This window comes from Camarhynchus parvulus, chromosome 4 (genome assembly GCF_901933205.1).
Source record: "Camarhynchus parvulus chromosome 4, STF_HiC, whole genome shotgun sequence".
Lineage (NCBI taxonomy): Eukaryota > Metazoa > Chordata > Aves > Passeriformes > Thraupidae > Camarhynchus > Camarhynchus parvulus.
The window spans coordinates 27,861,446-27,887,362 of NC_044574.1; the positions used below are offsets into that span (position 1 = coordinate 27,861,446).

Consider the following 25,917-nt stretch of genomic DNA (forward strand, 5'->3'; position numbering starts at 1 on the left):
TGGCCAAATGGGAGTTACAGCATGCAGTCAAATTACACTGTAATTTGAAGTTGATTGTGCAACACTGTAATGCACTGTATGCATCTTTCAACACCAGGTTTACGTGCATCACTTTTGTGGACTCATTTGTTCCCTAACAGGCCCGAACCCCCGCAGTGCCTCTGCCGTGACGTCACTAGGGAACGCTGACGTCACTTTTGGTTCGGCCGCTGTGCCCCGCCCCCGCCGCGCCCGCTCCTCCCCGCCAGGGGGCGCTGCCGGGCGGCCCGGCCCGAGCCGCGCGCCGCCGTCACGTGGGCGGAAGCCGCGGCCGGAGGAGCCGCGTCCCTGCCCGGCCCTTCCCTGCCCGGCGCTTCCCTGCCCGGCGCTTCCCTGCCCGTGTCCCGGCGTTTCCCGGCCGTGTCTCGGCGCCGCGGTGAGAGCGAGGCGGCCCCGTCGCCCTCCGCCCCTTCCCCCGCCCAGGCGTGGGGCCTGGCGCGGTGCTCCGCGGGCCGGCTCGGCCGTGGCGGTGCCGCCGGGTTCGGGGCGGGTCGGGGCCGCTTGTGCGGGACTCGCAGGCGGGAGGCGGGGAAGCGGTGTCAGACGGGCCCTGGGGAGGCCGCCGCTGCTCTGGGTAGCTCTTCTGAGTGTTTCTGTTAAATTGTTATGTTGGGGTTGGTTTCCGGCGGTGCTGTGGTTGGGCTGCGCCCTTGCGGTGTGTTGTGAGCCGGTGGGATGCGGGAGCGGCGGCTGTTCCTGCTCGCAGCCTGGGAGAGGCCGGGCAGTGCTGGCAGCCGTACCGCACTGCCGGGCCCCGGCTGGCATGCCATGTCTCTGACAGATTGCACGTGGCCTTTGTCTGGAATATTACAAACGCAGCAATGTCTAAAGGGATTTATCTGAGTCTGGTGTGGTCTCTGCTTTCTTGAAGCTTTTTTTTTTTTTTTCCTGAGGAAGGAGCTTTATTTCCATCTCCTTAGGCTGAATTCTATGTTCCTTTGAGACAGCAGGGTTCAAGTGTGACAAGCCTGATTTTGTGCTTGGTCCTGGCACACTGTGAAGGTTTTGGTGACTGTGGCTGAAGGGACTGAGTTTGTAACTCAGAAGTTGAACTGTATGTGAGAGCCAGCCTTGGATCTTGGATTTATCATCCTGTGCTGTATGGGAAAGATGTATTCTGCCTAAGCTGGACAACTTGTGTTAGCACTGACATGGGAGAGTTAGCAATTTGTACCATTTTGATTGTGACTTAGAGCAGAAAATAAAATTCCAAATAAGGAAGGAAAGAGGCATCTGAATCTGAAATGCAGCAGATTATCTGAATTTTGTGTGTTCATCTTATGCATCTGTTGAAGAGTAACTGGAATGGGGGCCTGGTATAATTTGGGAAACAAAAGGTGGGCCCAGCATTTGATGAAGAGAAGGAAAGTTATTAGCAGCTATGGAGTGGTACATTGCCATAGGGTGTCATATAAACAGCACGCCCTGAGCTCAGTTGACTATATGTTCCCACTTTGGCATGGTAGGCCTTCTTTTCACAAAGTTATTGAGTTAATAATCTTCAAAATTACTGTAGTGCCCAAGATTTTGTCCTTTCTGTGAGTTTATCAGAGAAAACAACTCAGGCATCTTCAAGAGAACAAACCAGCGTGAAATTTAACTCCATATATTGTCTTAGCATCAAGCAGTGCAGCATGTTGTGTATACTAATCATGCTTTTAATGCACTGTAGAATTTTAAGGCACAGATAATATTGAAACTTCTGTATTTAAATAAAAACACTGGAATGTGATGTCTAATGTCTTCTCTGTTCAGTCTAGATAAAATCTCTATGTAGTATGAGAAACTGTTCTGAATCAAGTGAATATTACTAATTCCTTGATTTTCTGGAGCTTTGTGGGTGTTTTGTTTGGTTTGTTATTTTTTGTGCCTATGTGATTGAGTTCTGCAAGCTTGAGCATTAGATGGTCTTTTTTTCTTGGTTCCAGTTTCAACTTTTTTATATTAATGCCTAGTATTTCCCTCTACTACAAAGAAGCTTTTTGTACTCCATTAATTTAAGCTGAAGGGTCATCCAGGTATTAATAAGTTACAGTTTTCTAATTGAAATAAGTGAGTAAGCTTTTTTAAAATATTTTTCCCTAAAGTGGTCTGGTCTTCTACCCAAGTCATACCTGTCTGGATTACAAGTCATTAAGTTATCTGTAAAATTGAATTTTAAAATCCTGTGGTTACTATAAGTACATGGCTGGTTCTTTTTTTATGTGTGTATGTTAAATGTGCTTGAGTTTATTTTTACCTCCTAAAATCTTTCAGCTAAGAGAAGATGACTGCAATCAAGCATGCTTTGCAGAGGGATATTTTCACTCCCAATGATGAACGTTTATTGAGCATTGTGAACGTGTGCAAAGCAGGCAAAAAGAAGAGGAACTGCTTTTTGTGTGCCACAGGTACATAGGAATAACACACTGTATTTGTTGTCTTTACCTTTGTTTTTTCTTGGTTGCATTTGTTTTAGCTTAATGTACAGTTCTTGTTCTTGACTTGTGTAAAACAGGTGCTTTCCATTCCTAATGGAGAAAATTAGTTATAGCTTGTACTTTCATTATTGCTTCTGCTAAATAAAGAAGCAGAGCCCACTACTTTTATTCACAGATCTCATTGTAATTTGAAAGTAAAAAATGAAAAAATATTTTTAGGGACTGGTGGGCTTTTGAAGCAGGCTTTATGTAGTGCTTAAAACAGGGTTTAGTAATCATCTAAGCTGATAAGCCTAAATAAAATGCTTTAAAGAATATTGGGTAGAGTCCAAGGAAAGGCGCAGCAACTGAATGGAGTTCTAATGTTCCTTTAAGTGTATGTTTATTACATTATATCTCTTAAAAAATTAGTTGCTTTAGGCTGATCTGTCAATAAATTAGCTGGATATAATATTTTTTGACTGAAAAATATCTGAAAATGTTTTTATTCTGACTGTACTCTCCATTTATTTCTGTGCTTTGTCAGTTACATGATCATGGTCCAAGAACTGCTGTATCAAAGAAATAGCTGAAAATTGGGGTCATTACCTCACAAGCTGTATAGAGATATTAGCTTAAACTGAGCTGTGGTTATTGTGGATGAAAATGTTTCAAAATGTTTCTTTTCATCAGCTAAATACTACAAAATCTCCCCCATAGATAATTTATTTGAGAAGTTGAAGTACAGCAGAAACAGATGTGAAAGCAGTATTTGTGTTTTGAAATGATGTGTGTTTTGAAATGACTCTCTTACTTCATTTAATAGTGACAACAGAACGACCAGTGCAAGTAAATGTGGTAAAAGTGAAGAAATCTGACAAGGGAGATTTTTACAAAAGGCAGACTGCATGGGCACTTCGGGACCTTGCTGTTGTTGATGCCAAAGATGCTGTTAAAGTATGTGTCACTTTTTTGTTTAGTCCTCTACTCACAACATCTTCTTCATTCCAAGTCAGACTTAACTTCCTTGTTACTGGCTGCTTTAAAAATTAGATTGATAACAGGCTAATTAAGGTGATACATTCCTGTGCTACCTGTGCCTGCATTTTCTTTGAGCCTTTGCAAGAATATAACCTTGGTTAATTGAGTAACAGTAGGCTAGATATGCTTGAATAGCAGTAGTCTCAATATCTGCCCCGTTAGTTGTAGTGATCTATCAGTGACTGCACAGAGCATCTGCTAAGGACCAGTAGTACTTTTTTAAGTCTTATGTAAATTTTTTCACCCAAGCATAATTTCCAGTAAGAGAATTTATGACTGCTCTACTATTTACAGTAATAAAATTGTCAAAATATCCAAAATGTTCTGCTACATGCAATGTTTTTTTGCTAGGACACTTAAAATGTTCTTAATGAGCAGTATATTACCTTGAGGATGAGCTGGAAGCATACAGTTCTGATATGGTGGGCTTTTCCACAGAAAAACAGGAACAACCTAGTTTTGCCCTCTTAAATTAATTTGTTTTCATAAACTTCATGAAAAATCTTACACATCTCTGTATTGTGTTATTTTTGTCTTACTTGCCTTGACAAAATAATGCTGTCATAGCATGGATTCTGGTTTTTCACTATCACTATTTTAGCACCTTTATTAAGGTGCATGTGGGCCCTAAAGTTGCTGTATGAGCTTAAGGTTGGCATGTGTGTAATTTAATTTTTATCCTGTCATCTCCATTATTAAATGTGTGGACAGTTTCTGCTACTTAGAGAATCATTCGACTGTGGAGCATGTAACATATTTCATCTTTTGCAGGAGAGTCCTGAATTTGATTTGCATTTTGACAAAGTGTACAAATGGGTTGCAAGCAGCACAGTGGAAAAGAACACCTTCATTTCATGTATCTGGAAACTCAATCAGAGATACCTTAGAAAGAAAATTGACTTTATTAATGTTAGTTCACAGCTCTTGGAAGGTAAATTTCTGCAACTGTATTTGAAGTATAAAGTTTAGTAATTACTGATTTAAAACAGATATACTAAGAAAAAATGCTCTTTATCCTGATGGATTTTCTTGTTTTCTTATTCTTATTTCTTTTCTACTTCATACTTTCTAAGTCTTCAGATAAGCAAGATGACTGTGTAGCAGATTTTTTGTTAGAAAACTGAGACAAAATACTTCATTAATGAAGTTCTAAATATTGATAAGCTTTCTGTATTTCTAAGACATTCTGTTTCTTGAACAAAATAAAATCTACCGCCAAGAACTGGTAGTCTAAATGTGTAACAAAACTGCTTTTGTTCTCATTTGCATTTCCCCTGAATTAGAAAAATGCTTTAAAAAGCAAGCATCTGTAGCATTCTAGAAGGTAAGGGGGTTTTAGATGAGATTTCTAGTTCATTGACAGAATTTAGTACATGTGAGGCATGTGCTAAATTCTGCTGGGCTCTCTTACAATTTATGTGGCTGATTGGTGGCTAGGATGGCTTTGTATCTTGTTTGCTTGTCCTGTAGTAAATATTTTACGGTCACATTATCTTTTGATAGTTAACATTTTATAGTAAAGCTTAGCAAGTAGGAGTATATCATATAGTGTCTGTAAGAAGTGGTGAAACTACTGGTGTTAAATACTACACTGATGTGTGCAGAAAAATTTGAATTGGAAATGTGAAACAGGAAGGATAGCATTTCTGTGTTTTGGTGTTTACCAGAATTTGTTTTAAACATCTAACAGTTCAAGTTTGTGCAATAATAAAACATTCAAACTTACCACCACTTAAATGTATACACACTGTTCGTGCTTTGTCTAGCTAACATTCTCTGCTTCCTTTCCTCTGCTTTTCCATACCTTTTAATTCTTCAGAACTTCCTAAAGTTGCAGAAGGTGCGTAACACCTTTTTCCTTTATTTTGCATTGTAAGCAATTTTGTTAAATAATATGCTTTTTGTTTGGTTGGTTGGTTTTTTACTGCTTTGGTTAGCTTATCAAGCTGCTAGAGATAAGAGAGATATCTCAAATGTCCCAAACACTTTCTGGCTGGACTTTGTTAATATTCATTTGTCAGCCTTTGAGTGGCTTGTTAAATTTTTTAAGCAGTGTTGTGAGAAATTGTAGTTAATGAGACTGTTGTTTATTTGATTTTCATTTAACTCAGTACTGATTTTCCTGCTGTGAAACTCATCTCGAGTGTCAAGATAACTTTTATTTAATCAGTAGTATATGTATTAATCAACTTTGGTATGTTTCCCTTATGCTCTGTCAACGAAAGAAGAGAATCTGACTTGTACTGATTTTCTACTAACAAATTGAGTGTCATACTGTAATATATTCTGATGCTGATTACCAGTGTAAGAGGTACATAAACTGAGACTAGTTCCTTGGAATAAAGGAAGGTGGATATTTGTATTTTGCTTATGTTACATTATTTGGAAAACATCACTGTTGGAAGTCAGTCCTGGAAATTGTAACGAAGTGTGTGGAAGACTGAGACTTGAAAAAATGTGTTCATAGGCAGCAGGTGCTTTTTAGGAGAGCTGTTTAATGGATTGATTTACTTACAGGTAGTTAAACATACTTTAGTACTCTTAAAATACTTGTGACTTTCCAGACTTGATAACGTGTTTTCTTTTCCTTCTCTGCCTAAGAATCTGTTCCAAGTGGAGAGAATCAAAGTGTAGCAGGAGGTGATGAAGAAGCTGTGGATGAATACCAGGAGTTAAATGCAAGAGAGGAACAGGATATTGAAATAATGATGGAAGGGTGTGAATACGCAATTGCTAATGCTGAAGCCTTTGCAGAGAAGTTGTCAAGAGAGCTTCAGGTGCTGGATGGGGTAAGCATTCCTTCTGATGTACAGTGTTGGTGCTGGATGGGGAAGCATTCCTTCTGATGTACAGTGTTGATGCTGGATGGGGTAAGCATTCCTTCTGATGTACAGTGTTGATGCTGGATGGGGTAAGCATTCCTTCTGATGTACAGTGGTGCCAGCACGTTGAACTGTTCTAGTTAACCTGACCTGTCACATACTGAAATGTAGATGCTTTTTAGACAACCCAGCATCCTAGAGGTCACTTGGAAAACTTAGGTGATGCAGGGAACCATCAACGACCTCCTCAAACTGTCAAGTTGTGTGTTTCTTGTGTATTCTGACAATGGCTGCCATCATGGCAATAGCTGATCTTGCAACAGAAAATCTGACCGTATCACCTATGCTTTTTTTTTTGAACTAAAAATGTTCTGGTGTAGTAGAGATTGCTGATTGGATTTTTGTTTTTCTGCAGACCAATACTTCAGCTCCAAGAACTTGAGCAAAGTTTTGGCTTTGTATCTTATCTTTTTGAAACAAGGAAGTGTCATAGATTGAGGAAGTTCTATGTTCAGTAACACTATGGCTTATATTATTTTGTTTTGTCGATTTTATCGAGAGCTTTGTAAACTATTTGACAATAATAGAGGGAAAAAGAGATATCAGAATGCTTTTGAGATATGAAAATGTCTTCTAAAATGTGACTTTATTTTCTTTACAGGCAAATATTCAGTCCATTATGGCCTCAGAGAAACAGGTGAATATCTTGATGAAGTTGTTGGATGAAGCTCTAAAGGAAGTTGACCAAATTGAGCTAAAACTGAGCAGTTATGAAGAAATGCTTCAGAGCGTAAAGGAGCAAATGGATCAAATTTCAGAAAGCAACCATCTAATTCATCTCAGCAACACAAATAATGTTAAACTACTGTCAGAGATAGAGTTCTTAGTGGTAAGCATTTTTGTTATGTTTACTATGGTTGCTCATGTCAGGTATAAAATTCTTTTAGGTTGTTACCTTCTTTATTTGTTGCACTATTTTCAGTAAGTTATAATGACAAAATTGTATTTATCCTTCTTGGTTCACTAGCATAGCAAACAAATTTGCTTTCAGCTCATGGACAATACTATCCATTATTTTGTAGAATCACATGGATCTGGCTAAGGGCCATATAAAGGCCCTTCAGGAGGGAGATCTGACATCTTCTCGAGGCATTGAGGCCTGCACTAATGCAGCAGATGCCCTTCTGCAGTGTATGAATGTAGCTCTTCGTCCAGGTAACATTTTTGTCAGACTACTGTCTAACAAACTTTATTATACTAGTGCCTTGCCAACTAGTCTCAGATTTTGTGCTGTTGATTTGAAGGAATTGTGACCTCTGGTCCTCTTGGTTCCCCTATTCAATATCTTACTCTGTATTTTGTACACTCTAAAGTCCTTTTTGTTTGTAGGACATGACATGCTTCATGCAGTGAAGCAGCAGCAGCAGCGGTTTAGTGACCTACGGGAGCAGTTTGCACGGAGACTTGCCAGTCATTTGAACAGCGTATTTGTTCAGCAGGTATTATTTCTTACTATTGAATATGCAATTTTTGGTCACAAACTTTTCTGGAGAAGGAAAACAATCTATCTAAAATTGGACATATCTGTGCTGTAATCAGGAAATGCTAGAAAGTCTTCAGGCACAGATATTGCTATGCATACCAAACAATAACTGCCTGCAGGAATCACTTACATTAAAAAAAAAACCCAAACATCTCTTTTTAAAAACCCCCAAAATCTCAAATTGATAAACCAAAACCATGACAGCTTGCTGTCAGAATTAAATGCATTATGTGATATATAAGGATTTATTTTAATTGTACAGCTTGATTATTGAGGAGAAAAAGCAGTGACCTTTTTTAAGGATATAAGCGGCTGAAAATACAGAAGGTCTTGCTGTCTGAACCGCAAAGACCATGAGAAAACCCCCAAACCAAAACCAAACATACAAAATAAAACACCTGAACCTTGGTTTTGTTTCTTAACTTGAATTATTCATAAAACACTGTCCTGACACTTGTTTCCTAAAGTCTGGGTGTTTTTTTAGCCTCAGCTTTTTAATGTATGTGTTTTTTATCTTCAATCAGTTTACTCAGACCTTCCTTCAGCTCTATAACAGGTCCTCCTATCATTCAGTTCCAGTGAGTACATTGAGTTTGATACAAGATCTTCTAACCATTTTTTTTCCTGAGCTTGAAATTATCTAACTAGCAGCTGCATTTTTGACTGTGCAAAAATAAATTTGTCCTTACTGATTACAGAGCATCAGACTTACGTCCCTTTTCACTTCTATTATTTTTGTCAGCCCTTAAGCTTTGTTTATCTATTTATGAGCTAACATTCCTCTGATCTCATTCCCAAAAGTTGCTGAGAGACAGATTGACATGCATGGAGAAAAAATATTTCCAGGAAATAGTAATAAATGTGCAACATTACAGGTATTGAAAATGTGTGAAATTGCAGTATGTGTAAATAAAAAATAGTAATTCTGGTTTTGTACATTTAAGCTCAATAAAAGTTTTACAGTTCTAAATTTTATGTATTAGACTGTGTGCAGAAATGGACTAGAGTAACACTGGATAATTGTATAGAAAATTGCATTTAGAGCCTGGCTTTTTATGGCAAAGATAACTGCTTCCTATGTTGTCTTCACTTTGCAGAAGAATTCCAGCTCCGCAACATAATATTTTTTTTTGCCTTTAGCTTCTGTTCTTAAGAAGGTGTTTTTCCTCTGTCACTTTCCATAGTTTGGAAACCTGGGTATAGACTATGTGTCCCAGCCCTTAAATGAGCAAGTAGAAATTATGTTGTTTAAATGCATCCACAGAGTTTGAATATTGGACTTGTGTATGGAAGTGGATGTTTGATAGATTGTCTTTCTGAGGATTTTATTTTTTAAAAAATGGCAAGAGATTATTATTACTGTGAAATATTACGTGTATTAGATGAAATTATTATTCTTAAGACACTTTTCAGTGCTGTTGAGAATGCTATTACCAATTGGCAGTTTACTTTTTTAAAATTGTGATGCTACTAGTGGCCTCACATTGTTTTTCATACAAACTTGCCCTCTGAAAATTTTGGCTTGCAGTTAGCTGTGAGATATTAATCAACAGATAAAAAATTATGATTTTGCTGTTAAGTTTAAGCAGGAAGAGTTCAGTACCTGCAAGAGATGAGACACTGCAAAGGTTTTCATTGTTGGAAAGGAGAAAAAAAAGGGTTTGTACTTCATTTTGAGATACAGATTCAGGTGCTGGAGGTATAGCAGATTTTTGTGTCATCTTACTAAAATGAGCTTGTTTTGATAGTTTGAGGAATATAGTAATTTCTTAGTCTGACGTTGAAAACCTCAGCTCCAACACTTCATTACTTTTAACATCTGAAGAGTTGCATTATCTGTTTAGAATGCTTCTTTAAAAAGTAATTTAAAGCACTTCAGAAAAAACTAAGATAAAGGTAAAGAATTCTAAATTAAAAAGACAAATTATTATATTTATATTATATATTATATATATACATTATAATGTATAGGAAGCTGTTAATATAGGCAAGACATTCTGATTTGGAAGTCATTAGATGGAAAAACATAGTTACATTGACATTTGAGCCTAAATATATTTCCTTGAAAGTGTGAAATTGCTCTTTATTTTTTGAAAAGCAAAGTAAGTCAATGCTTGATTCAAACTATTGTTGTAAGATACTAAAGTGCTTCACCTCCTTTACATCAAAAGGAGAATAAATATTAAAAATTTTAAACAGAAATGCAACTTCAGATTGCCATTTGCTGCAGTGTTAAAAACTGTTTACTAACAGTTAATGTAGTTGTCTTTTTTGTGTAATACTAATAATTAATTAATCTATTACTTTAAAGATTTTTTAACAACCAGCTTCTGCACTCAACTTAGAGGCAACTCCAGGCTTTCTGCCTTTGAAATATGAAGCAGGTTGAAGCTTTGAAATGATGAAATAGTTGAATGACAAATTCATGGTGTCATTTGTTAATGGTATAAATTTATGTGCAATGAGAGAAAGCCCCTAAATGAGATGGGAAAGGTACCTCTAGAAGCTCTGTAATGTTTTAGAGCAGTCTTGAGCAGAACATGCTTTACTGTAACCAGAATGATCAGTCCTGTGGAAAAGTTGGCCTGGGGAGAGAAATTTACCTTGTCAGGGAATTTGTCATCTAGCTTTATGAATAATGCAAATACTAACCAGAGAAGTTGTGTGTAATAAAGGGACATGAATAAAATTGTTCCATGAAAGAAGACATAAACATTTGGATAGCTGAGTATTTCCTAGCAGTAATATGAATGAGCATTTGGACTGATGTAGTTTGTAAAAGCTGTGACAGCCACCAGGTAAATTACATTAAACTATAATGAACTTGAACATTAAAAATGCATGGTGTAGGAATGTAACAAATGAGGGCTTAGAGGGAGTTTCTCTAGTCTTTTTTTTTCCTAGAAGCATATCAAAGATTTGTTGAAAAGTTTTCCTATATGTGTCCCCAAAAGTATGCCCACAATATTGAGTATGACCTCAGTAATCACAAGAACAGCTGTGTTGCTAATGCTAGCTGGATACCAATTCCAAATTATATGTTCCAATAATTACACTAGCTTTTTGTTGAAGTCAGACTACAGGATTGTTTTATAAGAAAAATTTATAGTGTTATCCTTCCCCATTTTCTGTGAGCATAAATTAATGAAGTTGGCCAGGACTTGCTTCCTTGGGTCTATGTATGTAGTTTATGTAGTTAAAAGAGCAGGGCTCAGAGTAAATTCACGCTCATGTTGGATACAAAAATATACTGACACAGGTTGCAAAGAGCTTGAGGATGGCCCATCACTGGAAGTGTTCAAGTCCAGTTGTTCAAGGATAGGGCTTTGGGCAGCCTGTTCTAATGAAGGTGTCCCTGCCCAAGGCAAGGGAGCTGGAGCTAGATGGTCTTTAAGATCCCTTCCAACTCAAACCATTCTATGATTGTTATGTAGTAGTTCAGCTTTATCCAGAAGCTGACAGTGTTCATATTGCATTACTTAGAAAAAGTTGGTATTTTACAAATTAAATCTTAATTTGTTGTTTTTTTTTTAACAACTCTGTGAATGTATTGTGGAAGAGCTTTCTCTAACAAAAGTGTTGAACTGATTAGTATCCAGTACAACAGAAAAAGTGTGAGATAAAGTTGCTTTGATTTTGTTCCAAACTGGCTTCTGTTCCACCTTAGAGACAGGCAAAGGCAGTTTTTAAATGGTATAGCTTATTCTTATTGCTGACTTGTCGTGTCCAAGACAGAACTGTCAGGAATGCTTCCTCTCTCAGGGATGGACATTAACTGTATAAAGCAACTGCATGGGATGCAGGAATACCTTCTGTGCAAGGTATTTTGAGGCCTTTCTGTTTGTCTGAATGAGATGCTTCATACTCAGTTTTTCAGGAAACTTGTGATGCATCTGTGTAGTGCTTCCAGATTTATTTTAATATTTTTTCTTATCAAGGGTCACGATCAGAGTTCCACTCTTGCCCAGCACTCTGCTGAATTGACATTACCCAATCATCATCCATTTCACAGAGATTTACTTCGATATGCTAAACTGATGGAGTGGCTCAAGAACACAGATTATGGAAAATATGAAGGGCTGACAAAGGTATGTGAAGTGACTAAATGACGCTAGAGAATGTACGTAATAGAATGGGCTTGAGAGTCAAAAGCATTGCCTCTGTGTATGTACATGTCATTTTAATATTGCTATATATTAAGTATGACTCACTGCTCCTCTTTTTTATTTCTTTTTAGAATAGGAAACTTCATTTTTTAGTATATGTGGTCTCCTGCTCTGTTTGTTGTTTTTTTTCCTTAAACAGTCTGTGCTGAGGTATCACAAGATATTTATCTTAATATTTATGTAAAACAAGTTTGCCATTAAACAGCCTAGTAAGAAAAAATTATTGAGCTAATTTCAAATTGGTGTGCTTATTGCCTGTGTAACACCTCTATTTCAACAGACCTTAATTTCACTTGGAAGTGTCAAAAACTTCAGAGGTCTCTTGTACGGTAGATTAAATAGAAAAGCTTCTCCCTTGTACGCAGGGAACTTTTAGCTACCTTGTTTAAAACTAACATGGAGTAAAAAAATTACTATTAGAAGTATAGAAAACGTTCAGGTAGAAGTCAAGGAAAAGTTAGTCCTTACAAAACAAGTATTTTTAAAATTAGAATTCTGTCATTCCTAAATAGAAGATTTAAATTGGACTTTGAAAATAGCTTTTGAATAGTTATTTATTTGCCTTCAGTGTAGCAGATAGTGAATGGTTGGTATCTTTGTGATCTTCTAATTAAAAAATATGAGAATTACATATTTATGTGTGCTTTTGGGGGAACAGTAAGAGTCTGATGGAAGAGGGAGAATGGTGCTGAATTCTCTCTCTTCTACTCTTGAAATGAATTCTGTGATATTCTACCACCAGTAATCCTATCTGTATGTAGTGCATTGCATATTTTTCCTTATGAAGGAAAAGTAGAAGTTTCTGATTAATGCTCAGTGAACTCACTATGAAAATGAATATAAGCTGTTTAAATATCACAAATATATTTTTGTGCATGCTGCGTTAATATATATAGTTATGTAGTCCAAACCAGTTTGTTATTTAGTAGGCCTTGAAAATGCACAGGTTTTAAGAGTTGTTTACCTATAACAGAAGAAAATCAGTATGAATACCTGTTAACTAAATTTACATTTTTCTTTTAAGAATTATATGGATTATTTATCACGACTTTATGAAAGGGAAATAAAAGATTTCTTTGAAGTTGCCAAGATCAAGATGACAGGCACAACCAGAGAAGGAAAAAAGTTTGGTAAGCTTCCAGAAGGCACATATCTTGCTTTGAATCTTACTGTTTGCATATAAAACACTCATTATGACACCTAGGGCAAATTTTGTAATGGTGTAAAATTCTTTACTTTTGGCAAGATGGAAGAAGTTGGATGAAAAATATGACTGGTAAAACTTCTGGCTTCCACGAGGCCAAAGTATCACAACTGAAATCTTGTGAAATTGGTCAAAATAAAAGTATAAAATACAGTATTTCTCTGTTTTCAAATCTACACTCACTTTTTATTACTTGAATTATCCCACTTTATTACCTGAAGAAATATGATAAAACAACTCTTGTAATTAAAGGGAGTTTGGGCAGCATTGTTTTGTGTTCCTTCTGCTGTTATTTCTGCTTTTAATAAATCTTGGGTGGATGTTTAAGAAGTTAGTTTTATAATGTTAATCCTGCCTAGTAAAACTTACATATTTTAATGTGTTTTTTCAGAGGGGTTTACCTGTGTAGCCTGAGACTAGAAATCATAATTTGTTAATGTGTAGGTATTTATATTTAAGGGATTATTTCTGCTTGGATTAGTCTAGCGTGAATATGGAAGTAAAGCTAAAAAAAATAACCTGGATACTTCAAAAGCAACAGTGCTATAGGTGTATTTATATATTGTCAGTTCTGTATTTTGAGGTGCAGTGTTTCAAAGCTTGTTGGAAATATTTATACTTGCCTATCCAAAATTATGTGCAACTGTAAGTTGTAAGTAAGTTCTATCAGCCTCTTTTGGGTCCTGAGTTTATGATTTGAAGTTTGATGGTAGAAACCAGAAAAATGTAATGAAAGGAAGAAAGCAGGAAGGTAGTAAGGCTTGTTTGAGAGATAGAGAACTGGAAAGATAAGTCTTGGCAAGCTGTTGGACATGGAAAGCAGAGGTGTGATGTCATTGTCAGAACATTTGAATTCATAAATCTTGAAAAGCAATCTTACTGCAAGAAAAAAAATACCTTTAGTCTAATACAAATTGATTTCTGAAACATTCTAAACACTTTGTCTTGACACTTGTTTTGTGATTTGTACTTGTGAAGAGACAGCTTTTGTAGCAGTTCCCTAACTTGTGTTAATGTTATGGAGCAATCAGGCATTTTGGAGAAAGAGATCCTTCAAGTCACCAGAGTAAAAGCTGCACCTTGAGAAGACTTCTGTCATGTATTTGTGCAAATTTATTTATGTTGCAACGCCTCATAAGGGTGTGTAATTTCAAAGGCTTCTGTGTTTGTTGTAGTGATTGTACTATTACGAATTGCACATTTATTCAAAATATATCACTTCTGGATAGTAAACTTGTTTAAGGAGTAGTGTAGGTACATAATGCTCCAGTTGTACTCAAATACTAAAGATGACCTGTTTCCAAGTTGTATTGGTGTGTGTTCTTGCCTTTTTTTTGTGCTTTGGGAATAGCACTGCTATTTGAATGCCTCAAATGCAGAGGGGATGCTGGGAGAATTCTGGCATTCTGTGCTAGTGCAAGGTTCTTTGTCTGCATTTTTATGGCCAAAAAATCAGCCTGGGTCGTGAGCATTCACTCTCGTCTTAAGTAGTCTTTTTTCTTTTTTTTTCTTTTTTTTTCTTTTCTGATGAAGCCAAGACTTTGATACTTAAATACCATAAAGTCAGTGTTGGAAAGAGTACTACTGTTGTCATATGTTTGTATGATGTAGCTTGTCAAAAGCCACTAAGGCTCCCCTGATTGTCCAGGGCCTGATCTTGTAGTTATTTACATTCTGTAGTAAGTCCCATGTGTTTAGAAATTCAGGACCCTGAAGAAGTGGGACCAATGCATGATAGTTGCATATGGCAAATATATCATGCCTAAACCTTTTTTATTCAAAATCGGCCAAACCCCCAAGATCTAAAAACTAGGCTGGAATTAAATTTGAATTTGATGTTACAATTATCAGTAGTGTTGCCTACTTGAGAACATCTGGTATTTAAGACATGTTTGTGGCGTTTAGAAATATATACTCATTCTATTACAGTAGGTTCTGCTTGCCTGCTCCATTTTGGGGGGCTTGTAGCATCCATCCTCATCAAGATCTCTTTAAAACCTCATATTGCTTTTAGTGTACGTATGCAAATGCCTTTTACTCTAGGGATTCTATATTTTCTACAAATGCCCATTTACTCTAAATTTCATGTTGAAGTCCACTAGAGGAAACTTCAATTCTGAAAAGAGCCAGGAAAAATATAAAAACCTCTTTGTAATTTTTTTAATGATATGTTTATATTTTTTATCCTCTCCAAATTTGCAGTCATCTGTTTTTGTGCAGCATGAATGCAAAAGATGTAATCTCTATGTAAATATCCTGATTTGCAACAACTAAGAAAGGTTAGCCAGTCTTACTGTTGATATTAATTATTTTGCAGTAATTGTGTTTATGTTTTAAATTTGAAAGGTGGACAATATCTCCGACTCAGTAAAAAAATTCCATAAGAACATTTTAATTTCTTCATGTCTATTGTTGATATGATTTATCATGGAAACTGAGTCTGACAAATAATTTAATGGACTTCTCAATTTGGGAGAACTTAAATACACGTTACCAAAAGTGTTCTTTGAACATACTATATAAGAAAAATCAAGCTTTAATACCTAGAAACTTATTCTATTTTCCATGTAGTTTAGATACTGAATTTCTAGAATAGTACCTCTCCAACTAAATGTGTTTGCAATGTAGTTACTTGCTGCTTATAGTTCTCTGCATGTTTCTTTCCAGTTAGAGCTTAACTTGCATCTTGTGCATGGTTTGTGCAAACTGCATTTTAACTTGTCTTTGTCTTTGATGCTTGCAACCTAATCCATCCCAGCTACACTGCCTCGAAAAGAAAGTGCTGTCAAACAGGAAACTGAGAGTGAGTATAACTAGTTGCATTAGTTGGTGTTGTCAATGCATGTGTGTCAGTGTTACAATGTAGTGCTGCATCAGGAAGAATCTACCTCACACTGAAGCACTCTGTTCAGAATGAAATAAACGTGAGCAGAACCATTGGGCTGGCAAGCCAAAAACGAAGCACAGCTCTAAGTCCAAACATAGAATTTGAGAAGATTTGCACATAAAGGCAATATCTTTTGGTTTTCCCATGCTACTAGTTAATACTAAAAATGTATTTGTGCCTGAGACCTTGTCACAGTTTTCCATTCCTCCGGTAGGTTGAAGTGACAATTTAGATCGGATCTATAGACTTTGTCTTGTGTCCCTAGACTAGATACCAACTGAGCAGTTAAGTGAAGCTTGCAAGATTGCTTTTTTAAGTTTCTTTGTGGCTTAGATGTGAAAAGCTTACTTGGAGATCCAAATAATTATAATGTTTTGGTCTTTTTTGTTATTAGCTTTCTCTGTCCTAGTCCAACATTTCTTAAAAAATAGGGGAAAGGAAAGGAAATAAAAAGAAAAAACATACTCCTAGGAGAAGGCCCAGCAATATGAAGAAATGACTGAATCTTAATTATGATCAAAGGGAGGGGAGAGTATAAGCAGCAGAGTTACTGTAGGGTTGTAGATCCAGCAAAATAGCTGGAACAAACTGTGTAGTTAAAAGGATGTTAACAGCAGAAATATCAAGTGCAAGATTAAAAAGTGCCTGTGTGTATATAAAACATTTTAATTTTTTTCCTTCCTGTGGTTCAGTTCTTCTGCTTGTGGCAGCCTTTGCCCAAAATACATCCACAAATGTGATAACTGGTCTTAACTTTCAAGTCTTCAATCCCTGTGTTACTGTATTTTAGAGTTTTGTTCCTTTTATACCTTTTTGCCATGCTTTACAATGAGAATTTAAATAGTTATATTGTACTTTGAAAATTGCTGAAGAATCTCAGTTACCTTATAATGAGGAAAGAATACATTTACAGCAAAAGCATTTATAGCTTAGACAAAGGTTGTTTGATTTCAATATAGGACTACTAGCAACTCTTGATCTCATATGTTCTGTAACAAAACCTATTCTTCAGTATTTTATTCTGCCTTCACTTTCATCCTTCATAGTGTCTTTATTTCACAGGTCTTCATGGAAGTTCTGGAAAATTAACTGGGTCTACTTCTAGTCTAAATAAACTCTCTGTTCAGAGTTCAGGAAACCGCAGATCTCAGTCATCCTCACTGTTAGACATGGGAAACATGTCTGCCTCTGACCTGGATGTGGCTGACAGAACAAAATTTGATAAGGTAAAGCCAAATTATCCCATAGGATTTTTGCTTAGTTTTGTATTAGAGGTATCTTACATATCCTTCTTCTATAGCTCAAAAATCTCTACTTTTTAAATCCTAAAACATGCCAATTTCAAAGTTTGTATGTACCATACATGTAATAAATGCAGTTCCTAAGATATATGGAAATCACAGTATTAATCTCAGAATATAAGATTCTATTTAAATCCTTTATAGGCTGTGTGGAGTCTTTAAAGAATATCAAGCATAAAAAATATCTTTTAAGTTTAAGCCAAATATGTGTATTTAAGGAAATTGGAATGGAACTGATGGATTCTCCACTGGCTTTATTTCTGTCAATTTATTCAATGTTCTATGACATTTTGCCAGATAAGGAAGATAAGAATTTTAGCCAGGACTTGAGTGTGACCCTAAAATTTTACTTACACTGTTTTCACATTAGTTATCATCAGTTTTAACTTTAACCAATAGCACTAAGTTGTTATTGGAGTGGCCTCATCCTGTTTTAAAACCTGCTGTTCTCAGTATCTATTAACTTTTTTCCCCGAACCATTAAAAGTAACAGTGCTCACAATTTCTTGCAGAATTAACTCCTCACTGCTGTGGAAGGAAAACAAGTAGTTATCAGTCAGACAAAAATAATTTTGTTGTTCTCTATTGAATTACTTGATGGAGATTAATGTTTTTCTTCTGATCTCTTCAAATCATTGCTTAGTCTTTTCCTGGGAGGAAATAGATGCCTGAAACAATTATTAACTGTTAAGTTATTACAAACTTGTAGCAGCAACTTGTCTAGAATTAAAAGGCTAACTTTTTAAAACGGGTTTATGCAATTATTATGCTATTATTTTCAATTTCTCACTTGTACCTCACACCCATTGCAGATATGTGAATGTGATTTAATATACAGAGTTATAAGCTGTTGAGCTTGACCCACTAAGTTGTTGGGTTTTTTTCCTATGGGAATTTTCATCAGTGTGGATTTCCTGTGTGGCTAGATTGGTTTAATTTATGTAAGTTATTGCATGGCGTTATTTTTAAATACTTGCAGAGAAAATCTTAAGAGAAATATGTTTAACATCTGCCTTAGAATTTCCTTACTTTCTATTAATAAAATTAAATCATTATAATTACTTATTGCCAAAATAGTGTTTTACTTTAGTTTAAGTCTAAAAATTGTGTTGCATACTTCAGTACAAAACCTACTTATTTGTTTCTCTAGCAGCTATGTAGAAACTTCTGCTTTTTCTACAGAACAGTTCACTTCAACATACATAGTTGACCTGGTTTTCTTCCCTGAGGCTTTTAATTTTGTCTTCCTCCGCTCAGCAACCCAGGCAGAAAAGATGGTGGCAGAACCCAAGACTTGCTATTAAATTGAAAGTGTTTCCATTATAGCACAAAAGTGCTTCCTCAGTGCAACTAGAAAACTTCTATGAAGAATCAGCTATTACTTTTAGATGTCTACTTACAATCTGTTTCCATTTCTGTTAAGTAGTAGTAAGCCTTCTAAAGCTCAGTGAAGATAAAAAGTATATGTAAGAAACAATTAAAATTAGTATTGTTAACTGTCCATAGTATTTGGTGTGTTGATAAAATATTTTAACTTTCTTTAGATTTTTGAGCAAGTATTAAGTGAACTAGAGCCTCTATGTCTGGCAGAACAGGACTTCATCAGTAAATTTTTCAAACTGCAACAACATCAGAGCACCTCTGGGACAACAATGGTATGACTTAGATTCTCTGTCACTGTAGTAAAAAGTATTGACCGAGCCTCAAAAGAGACCTGTTTAAAAGAGAATTTTGGAATTGGTTGGTGATTATGTGATCCAGTTTTCTTCATGAACTGGAAGGATCTTTATTTTGGCTAACCAAAACAAAATTTATGAAAGAAGGACTGACATGTTTCCTTTGCCATGGCTTTGTTTCCTCATAAGATGACAACAAACACTCCATCGTGCTATATGGGAAGACAGTGGGGAGTAATTGTGGATAATATTGAATTCGGTGGAATGTGACTGGAAAATTACCAGAAACTTTCAAACTGTTCTGTTTTCTACTCTGGATGCAGGGGGTGCTGGGGATATGGAACTGCTACTTACATTGGTTTTGTCAGATGTAGTAACTGCTTTGATAAAGAATTGGAGACAAACCTTATCTTTACGTACATTCCTTGTTCTCACAGAACGAAGTGGAGGAAATGGATGGAGTAGCTTTATCTCGTTTGCACACTTCTGGTGTTCCACAAACAGTATCATCTGAGTATGTGCTGCTATTTTTTATTACTGATTCTTAAGCCTATGTTTGAGTTTATTTGGCATATAAAACTTTTTTTCTCTAAAATCAGAAGTTATTCCCTTTCAGTGAAAGTGAATAGTGAACTTTAAATTTTTACTTAGACACCGTGTGTCAGTAAAAAGAATAATTTTTGTATATAGAATGGGTGCTCCTGTATATAGTTGTTTAATTCTCTTAATAGCTTGCAAATTGAAATTTGGCACTATAATATAGAAAATATGCTTAGCAAAGTTCTGAGAGCGTGTGGCAGCTTCCACAGAGAAAATACTTCTTGGAATATTTTATACCTGTGACTGTTGATTTTTACTGTGTGGTACTGACTTTCTGAAAGTCATGAGACTTGTTGAATGCAAATGAGACTACTATATCAAATAAATATATCAAAAGCATGTAAAATAGCCTAGTAAACTGTCAGAGTAATATTTTCCTCTTATGCATTTTTAATAGGAAGGACATGATCCGACAAATGATGACAAAAATATTTCGTTGTATTGAACCTGAGCTGAATAACCTTATAGCACTGGGAGACAAGATTGATAGCTTTAATTCCCTTTATATGTTAGTTAAGATGAGCCATCATGTATGGACAGCACAAAATGTGGACCCTGCGTCCTTTCTCAGCACAACACTTGGAAATGTTTTGGTGACTGTCAAAAGGAACTTTGATAAGTGCATTGTAAGTTCTTTAGTTATTCTGATTAAGCTAACTGTAATATTATAGGAAGCCCACTCCAACCTAGTTGATTTTACATTTCTATATACCTAAATTCTTTAAATTTGAAGTGAAAATTAGTAATTTATTCCTTTTCTACTGGCCAAGCCTTCAAATAAATGATGGTTGTGTTTCTTTTTTCCTCTCCATTCCAGTTTTCCTCAATAAGTAGCTTTTTGTACCAAGTAAGACCACTTGCTTGGGGTTCTGAGCTAGCTGACATTCTTAATTCTTTGTTTAAACTTGTACTTCTGAGATTACTGAAATTCATTAAGTAAAATACAGCTCTCTGCCTTTTTTACTTGTCAAAACCAAACCTTGTGGATATACAAGGGTATGAGGTGTTTTGGCAGTAGCAGAAGCAGCCCCTACTGTCTGAAACTTTCTTCTGCTAATGCAGTTACGACCATTATATTAAATATGAGACGTGAAAACAGAGTTGTTGCTATAACTTTGTTTTATTGTCATAAATGTAATTTCACTTTAGGCAAACATCACAAAACTGACCATTCTTGATCAGTTTAATACTTAAAATATTTGGAAACTGAATTTTTTTATTCCACTCAGAAATAAAATTTCTTCAAAAGAAGACTAAAGAAACTTCGTGCAGCAAAAGGAATTGTTAGCTTGGCTAAATCAGAAAAGTGAAATTCCTTTTTAGATTATAAAGTGAAAATTTTTAATTGCTTCTGATGCATAAATTTGGGGTTTTTTTCACTGGGTGTTTGTTTTCATGATACTAAGTAAATAAAGGGGAATAAAATGCCATCTTTCCTTTCTCTTTCCAATTATTTTACTTTAAAAAGAAATTAAGGGTAAAAAGGGTGAAAGACAAAATAGATGTAGTAATTGAAGGAATTTATTTCTATTATATGTGTCAGGTTTTTTCAGTATGTCTGCATTTTTCTTTTAATAGTTGTCACATGATCTAGAGCCTAACACTTGTTCTTGTTTTAAATTAAAGAGTAATCAGATGAAGCAGATGGATGAAGTAAAAATCTCCAAGAAGAGTAAAGTTGGGATCCTTCCATTTGTTGCTGAATTTGAAGAGTTTGCAGCCCTTGCTGAATCAATTTTCAAAAATGCAGAACGACGAGGAGATCTAGATAAAGCCTACATAAAACTTATTAGAGCTGTCTTTGACAGTGGTAGGTCTTCCAAGGCTGTCATAGTTTACTCAAATAATTGGTTCCACCTGTTTATATATAATTTTGCCCCAGTTAACAGGTGGGGTTTTTTTAAGATTGTGCTGAAATTTTGGTTGTCTCTGTTTTTGTAAGTGAACAAGTGTAATCCTTTTGATTGTAATATATTTTTAGATACTTTCCTTTGTACAACCTGTAACTTTGAGTTGTGACAGAGGGAAGTGGTTAAGGCTCTGAAGAGGAAGGGGAGATAGCAGCAACCTGGCAATGCTCAGTCTGAAGCGGTTTCTTGTCTTTTTGTTTCCCCCTGTAAAAAATCATATAGGAAGAAAAAAACAGGCAGTAGCAGATTTTTCCTAGTTCAGTGTTTTGACTGGAATGAATCTTTGCTCATTACTGATATTCTGGTGCCCTGGATCACATTCATGATGGGCATCCTGATAGGCTCAGCAAAATGATTAATGGATGAGCAGGCATAGAAAATTAACTGCTCTTGGTTGAAGCCATCCTCTTTCAGCCTGCTTTTAGGTGCAGTAAGGGAGGGATGGGTAGAATTTTTTTTGCCTGCTTGTTGTTTTTTTGGGGGTTTGGGCTTTTTTTTGGCAGGGGAAGGGAGAAGTAAAAGATGTATGTGCAGGATTATCTATTTTTATTATTACATTTAGGGACGCAAGGTAATTTTGACCATAAAGCTAATAAGCAAAAACTGAGATTAAGAAGTACATTTTAAAAAACCCTACTACCTTACTGAAGATTTTTGTCCTGGTGAAGATGGGAATTGATTTTGCTGTGACTTCTCTTAAATAGTTCTATCATGTGCAATTTATTAGGGATACTGAAAGCATGCTTGGAAGCCTCCTCAGAATGTGACATGTTCCTCACATCTGTAAAAGAGATCTTACATACTCATTATTTTGGATCTTTTTATGAGTGACTTTTCTGCCATACAAGTTTCATCCTCTTAGAGCCTGTATGTATCTGTTGCTTCTTTTGAAGCATTTTATTTAGTGATAATTTTGAAGCATTTTATTTAGTGGTAGTTCTGACTCATACAAATGGTAATCTGTTACATGAAATTCAAAATTCCTTTTTTGATAGTATTAGGTTATTGGTTATGTTTTTCTGAATTTGTCTGTCCTTTTGGTATTCTAAGTATTTTGTTTCTGATTTCTTTCAGTTGAGAAAGTAGCTAATGAAAGCCAGAAGACACCCAGGGATGTCGTCATGATGGAGAACTTCCATCATATTTTTGCAACACTTTCTCGCTTGAAAATTTCTTGTCTGGAGGCTGAGAAAAAAGAAGCCAAACAGAAATACACTGATCATCTTCAGTCTTATGTAATCTACTCACTTGGACAACCTCTTGAGAAATTAAATGTGAGTATATTTGAGTATTCATTTAAATGGTACAGAATAGTTATTGAATGTATTATTTCCACTATTTGATCTCTTTATCACTGCATCTATCATAATCTCTTATTATTTTGGACTGCAGCATGTCTGGCAAGAGTATTCATGAGGGCAACAGTCTTGAATGAAAATAACCAAATTTTTCATGGCAATTAATGGTACTGACTAAACATCAGTGTCATAAGCAAATGGTTCTGAGGAAGAGGAAGGTGAGGGGAAAAGTCATCAGGATTTTTGGGATAATCTTTCTCACCTCAACTGCAGAGAAAATTGCTGTAGTTTTTGAGCTGTTCAAGAAAAGTTATAGGAAAATTCTGAATGTCTGAAGTGGAACTAAATGTTAAACTGAGTGGCAGCTTAGGTTCAGACTCAGTTCTGTCCGAGTTGAATGTCTCATGGCTTTTTCTATAAACAGGATTTCAGTCATCCATTTTCAGAGACATTTAAGATGTATTCCTGTTTTGAAAATTAAAATGCTTTATTGCTGTTTCCCACTTGTGGATTGAGTCTGACCAACATCTAAGCTGCTGCTCAGTCCCCCCTCTCCAGGGGAGCCAATAGGAAGAGCAAAAGTGAAAAAACTTGGGGGTGGAGATAAAGACAGTTTAATCAGAGAAGGGGAGAGAGAAAGATAGATGAAAAAAAATCAAGTGAGTGATGCAAAAGCAGTCACCGACTACCTCTCACAAGCAGACTGATGCCCACGCAGTTTCTGAGCAACAGCCACCTTGAAGCCAAACACCAAACCCCTCCTCCAACTCTAATTTTTGTAGTTGGGCATGATGTTATGTGCTATGATTTGGTCAGGTTTGACCTGTTCAGTAGTAACCAAAACATTGTTGTGTTATCAGCCCCGTTTTAGCCACAAATCCAAAACACAGCACCATGTAGGCTGCTGTGAAGCAAGTTAACCTCTGTCCTGCCCAGACCCGATGTACTGTTGAGCTCAACCTGCATGTTCATGGACATACTTCCCTCTGTTCACTGAAACTTTTGTATTTACTATGTTGAGGAAACTGGTCAATGAAAGTGAAAAGGGAGGGCAATTGTGAACAAATATGCTCTTGCGTAATTATGGTTTAAAAGATGCTCAGGTGCTTAGGGAGTTCATCCAAAAGATCCAGTAGTTGGATCCCTGGTCATGAGCTCATGAATTGAGGATTTTGAGGCTGACTGGTTATTAGTTACAAGGTTGCAAAGAAAAGCTCAATTGCTTCTAGAAATAATTGCTTTCAATTTTATGGTAGCACTTGGACTGCATTGTTGGGCTGTGTTTCAATGTTTATGGCTAAGCAGTACTTCATGCCCAATTGAAAAACAAAAACTGGGAAAATTGGGAGAACAAAACAGTCATGAAGCAGAATCAAGATTTAACCACGCATATCCTTGTCAAATTAATTAGCTCAGATTTGTGATAGTGACTAATGCTATTACTTGTTGTTAGCACTTTTTTGAAGGTGTTGAAGCTCGTGTGGCACAGGGTATACGGGAAGAGGAAGTAAGCTATCAGCTGGCTTTTAATAAACAAGAGCTTCGTAAAGTTATAAAGGAATATCCTGGTAAAGAAGTGAAGAAGGGTTTGGATAATCTCTATAAGAAGGTAGATAAACACCTCTGTGAAGAAGAAAACTTACTTCAGGTAAACTAAATTGTGTCTTGACAACCCTATAATGTTGTACAGAGGCTTTTTATTACTGCTTTTGCATTTGTATTCTGTGGCAATGTTCAGCATAACTCTAAAAACATAAATTTTGAGTACAGCTTTTGGGTTTTTTTTATAATCCTACTCTGTTTCTATTTGTTTAATACTCATTTGGACCAGAGTGGTAGAAAAAATTTCAGAAAGAAACTTCCTTTATGATTCCGTAGCAGACCATTAATGGGTGATGTCTGTTGTGCAAAATATATTGGAAGTAGAGAATAGATTTAAATGAATGGGTAACCTGGTGTGAATCTTAATTGGTGCACTATAGCAGAATACTTTCAGTTATATATTTTCTGATATTTTAGTATCTAATGTTTTTCTTACACTCTGTAAACTTTCTTGCTGGAGTAAATAATAACTAGACTTGAATTAAGCTTGTTTAAACAGCTTTTTAAAGCCTGAAACATGGCACAATTATAGCACTCTTCTGGTTCGGTGTGTTTTCCTGAAAGACAAAAGCAATATCTCTATTAGGAAAACTTCCCCATCTTCTTTACTATTTTCTGCTTTGCACATTTATTACAAGTCATGTAAATGTACAGATCTTAATGGGTAAAAACTATCAATCTTCTTTTTAATGCAGTAACTCAAGCTATTGAACTTTATTAGTAATCTTTAACTGTAAAATGACACCTGAAGTGAGGATTGATTAATGAGCCAGTGTTTCCTAGTTAACCTGTGCAGTGTGTTGTGCCAGTTGACTTTTCCTAAAGTTTGCTTTCTTTGGCAGGTTGTGTGGCATTCCATGCAAGATGAATTCATACGACAGTACAAGCACTTTGAAGGGCTGATAGCTCGCTGCTACCCTGGATCAGGAATTACTATGGAATTCACTATACAGGACATTTTAGACTACTGCTCCAGTATTGCACAGTCTCATTAAGTTCTAGAAAGGGAAACAGAAGCTAGCAAAGTGTGTGCCTGTGTATAAGGGAATCAAACACTATAAATGTTATTGGGTTTTTAAAAGGTGGATTTCCTTGTGTGTGTAGTTAACTGCCATGTATGTTGAGTAACACTCCTGCTTCAAATGCCTTTCAGGGCAAAATAAAACCTTCGGGGATTTGTTGTGCTTCTATTGGGCTGAAGTACGGTTTGAAAGCATTAATTCAGTGAAACACTTTGGATGCAGTTTTTCCCTTTCCCTAATATTACAATATTTTTATTTATAATTCCTTCTCTTGCCAAAAGCAGTAAGCACTACCTTCATAGTATGCCAAAAGAATACTACTGTTTTCACTAATATTTTTCATCTTAGAAATTATGTAAATATTGAAGACTATCAGATATTTTCCCTTCCTTGTTCTAGAAGTATGG

General features: G+C 36.0%; 1 protein-coding gene across 5 annotated transcripts; it reads left to right on the forward strand.

Annotated features, from left to right (window-relative positions):
* Positions 1-285: 285 nt before the first annotated feature.
* On the forward strand, positions 286-25,676 carry EXOC1 (exocyst complex component 1). 5 transcript variants are annotated; one of them, XM_030947772.1, is made up of 20 exons: positions 286-415; positions 2,296-2,429; positions 3,265-3,395; positions 4,251-4,410; positions 5,299-5,319; positions 6,081-6,268; positions 6,963-7,190; positions 7,384-7,516; positions 7,691-7,800; positions 11,783-11,932; positions 13,035-13,140; positions 15,973-16,017; positions 17,164-17,327; positions 18,947-19,057; positions 19,516-19,592; positions 20,076-20,304; positions 21,305-21,488; positions 22,663-22,862; positions 24,340-24,534; positions 25,331-25,676. In XM_030947772.1, exons 2-20 carry the CDS (start codon positions 2,306-2,308, stop codon positions 25,481-25,483), a joined length of 2,709 nt encoding a protein of 902 aa, XP_030803632.1. In that variant the 5' UTR covers positions 286-415; positions 2,296-2,305; the 3' UTR covers positions 25,484-25,676. The 5 variants fall into 5 exon arrangements, with proteins under 5 accessions (XP_030803632.1, XP_030803636.1, XP_030803635.1 ...); XM_030947774.1 differs by having other exon boundaries at positions 299-613; XM_030947776.1 differs by lacking the exon at positions 15,973-16,017.
* Positions 25,677-25,917: the final 241 nt, after the last annotated feature.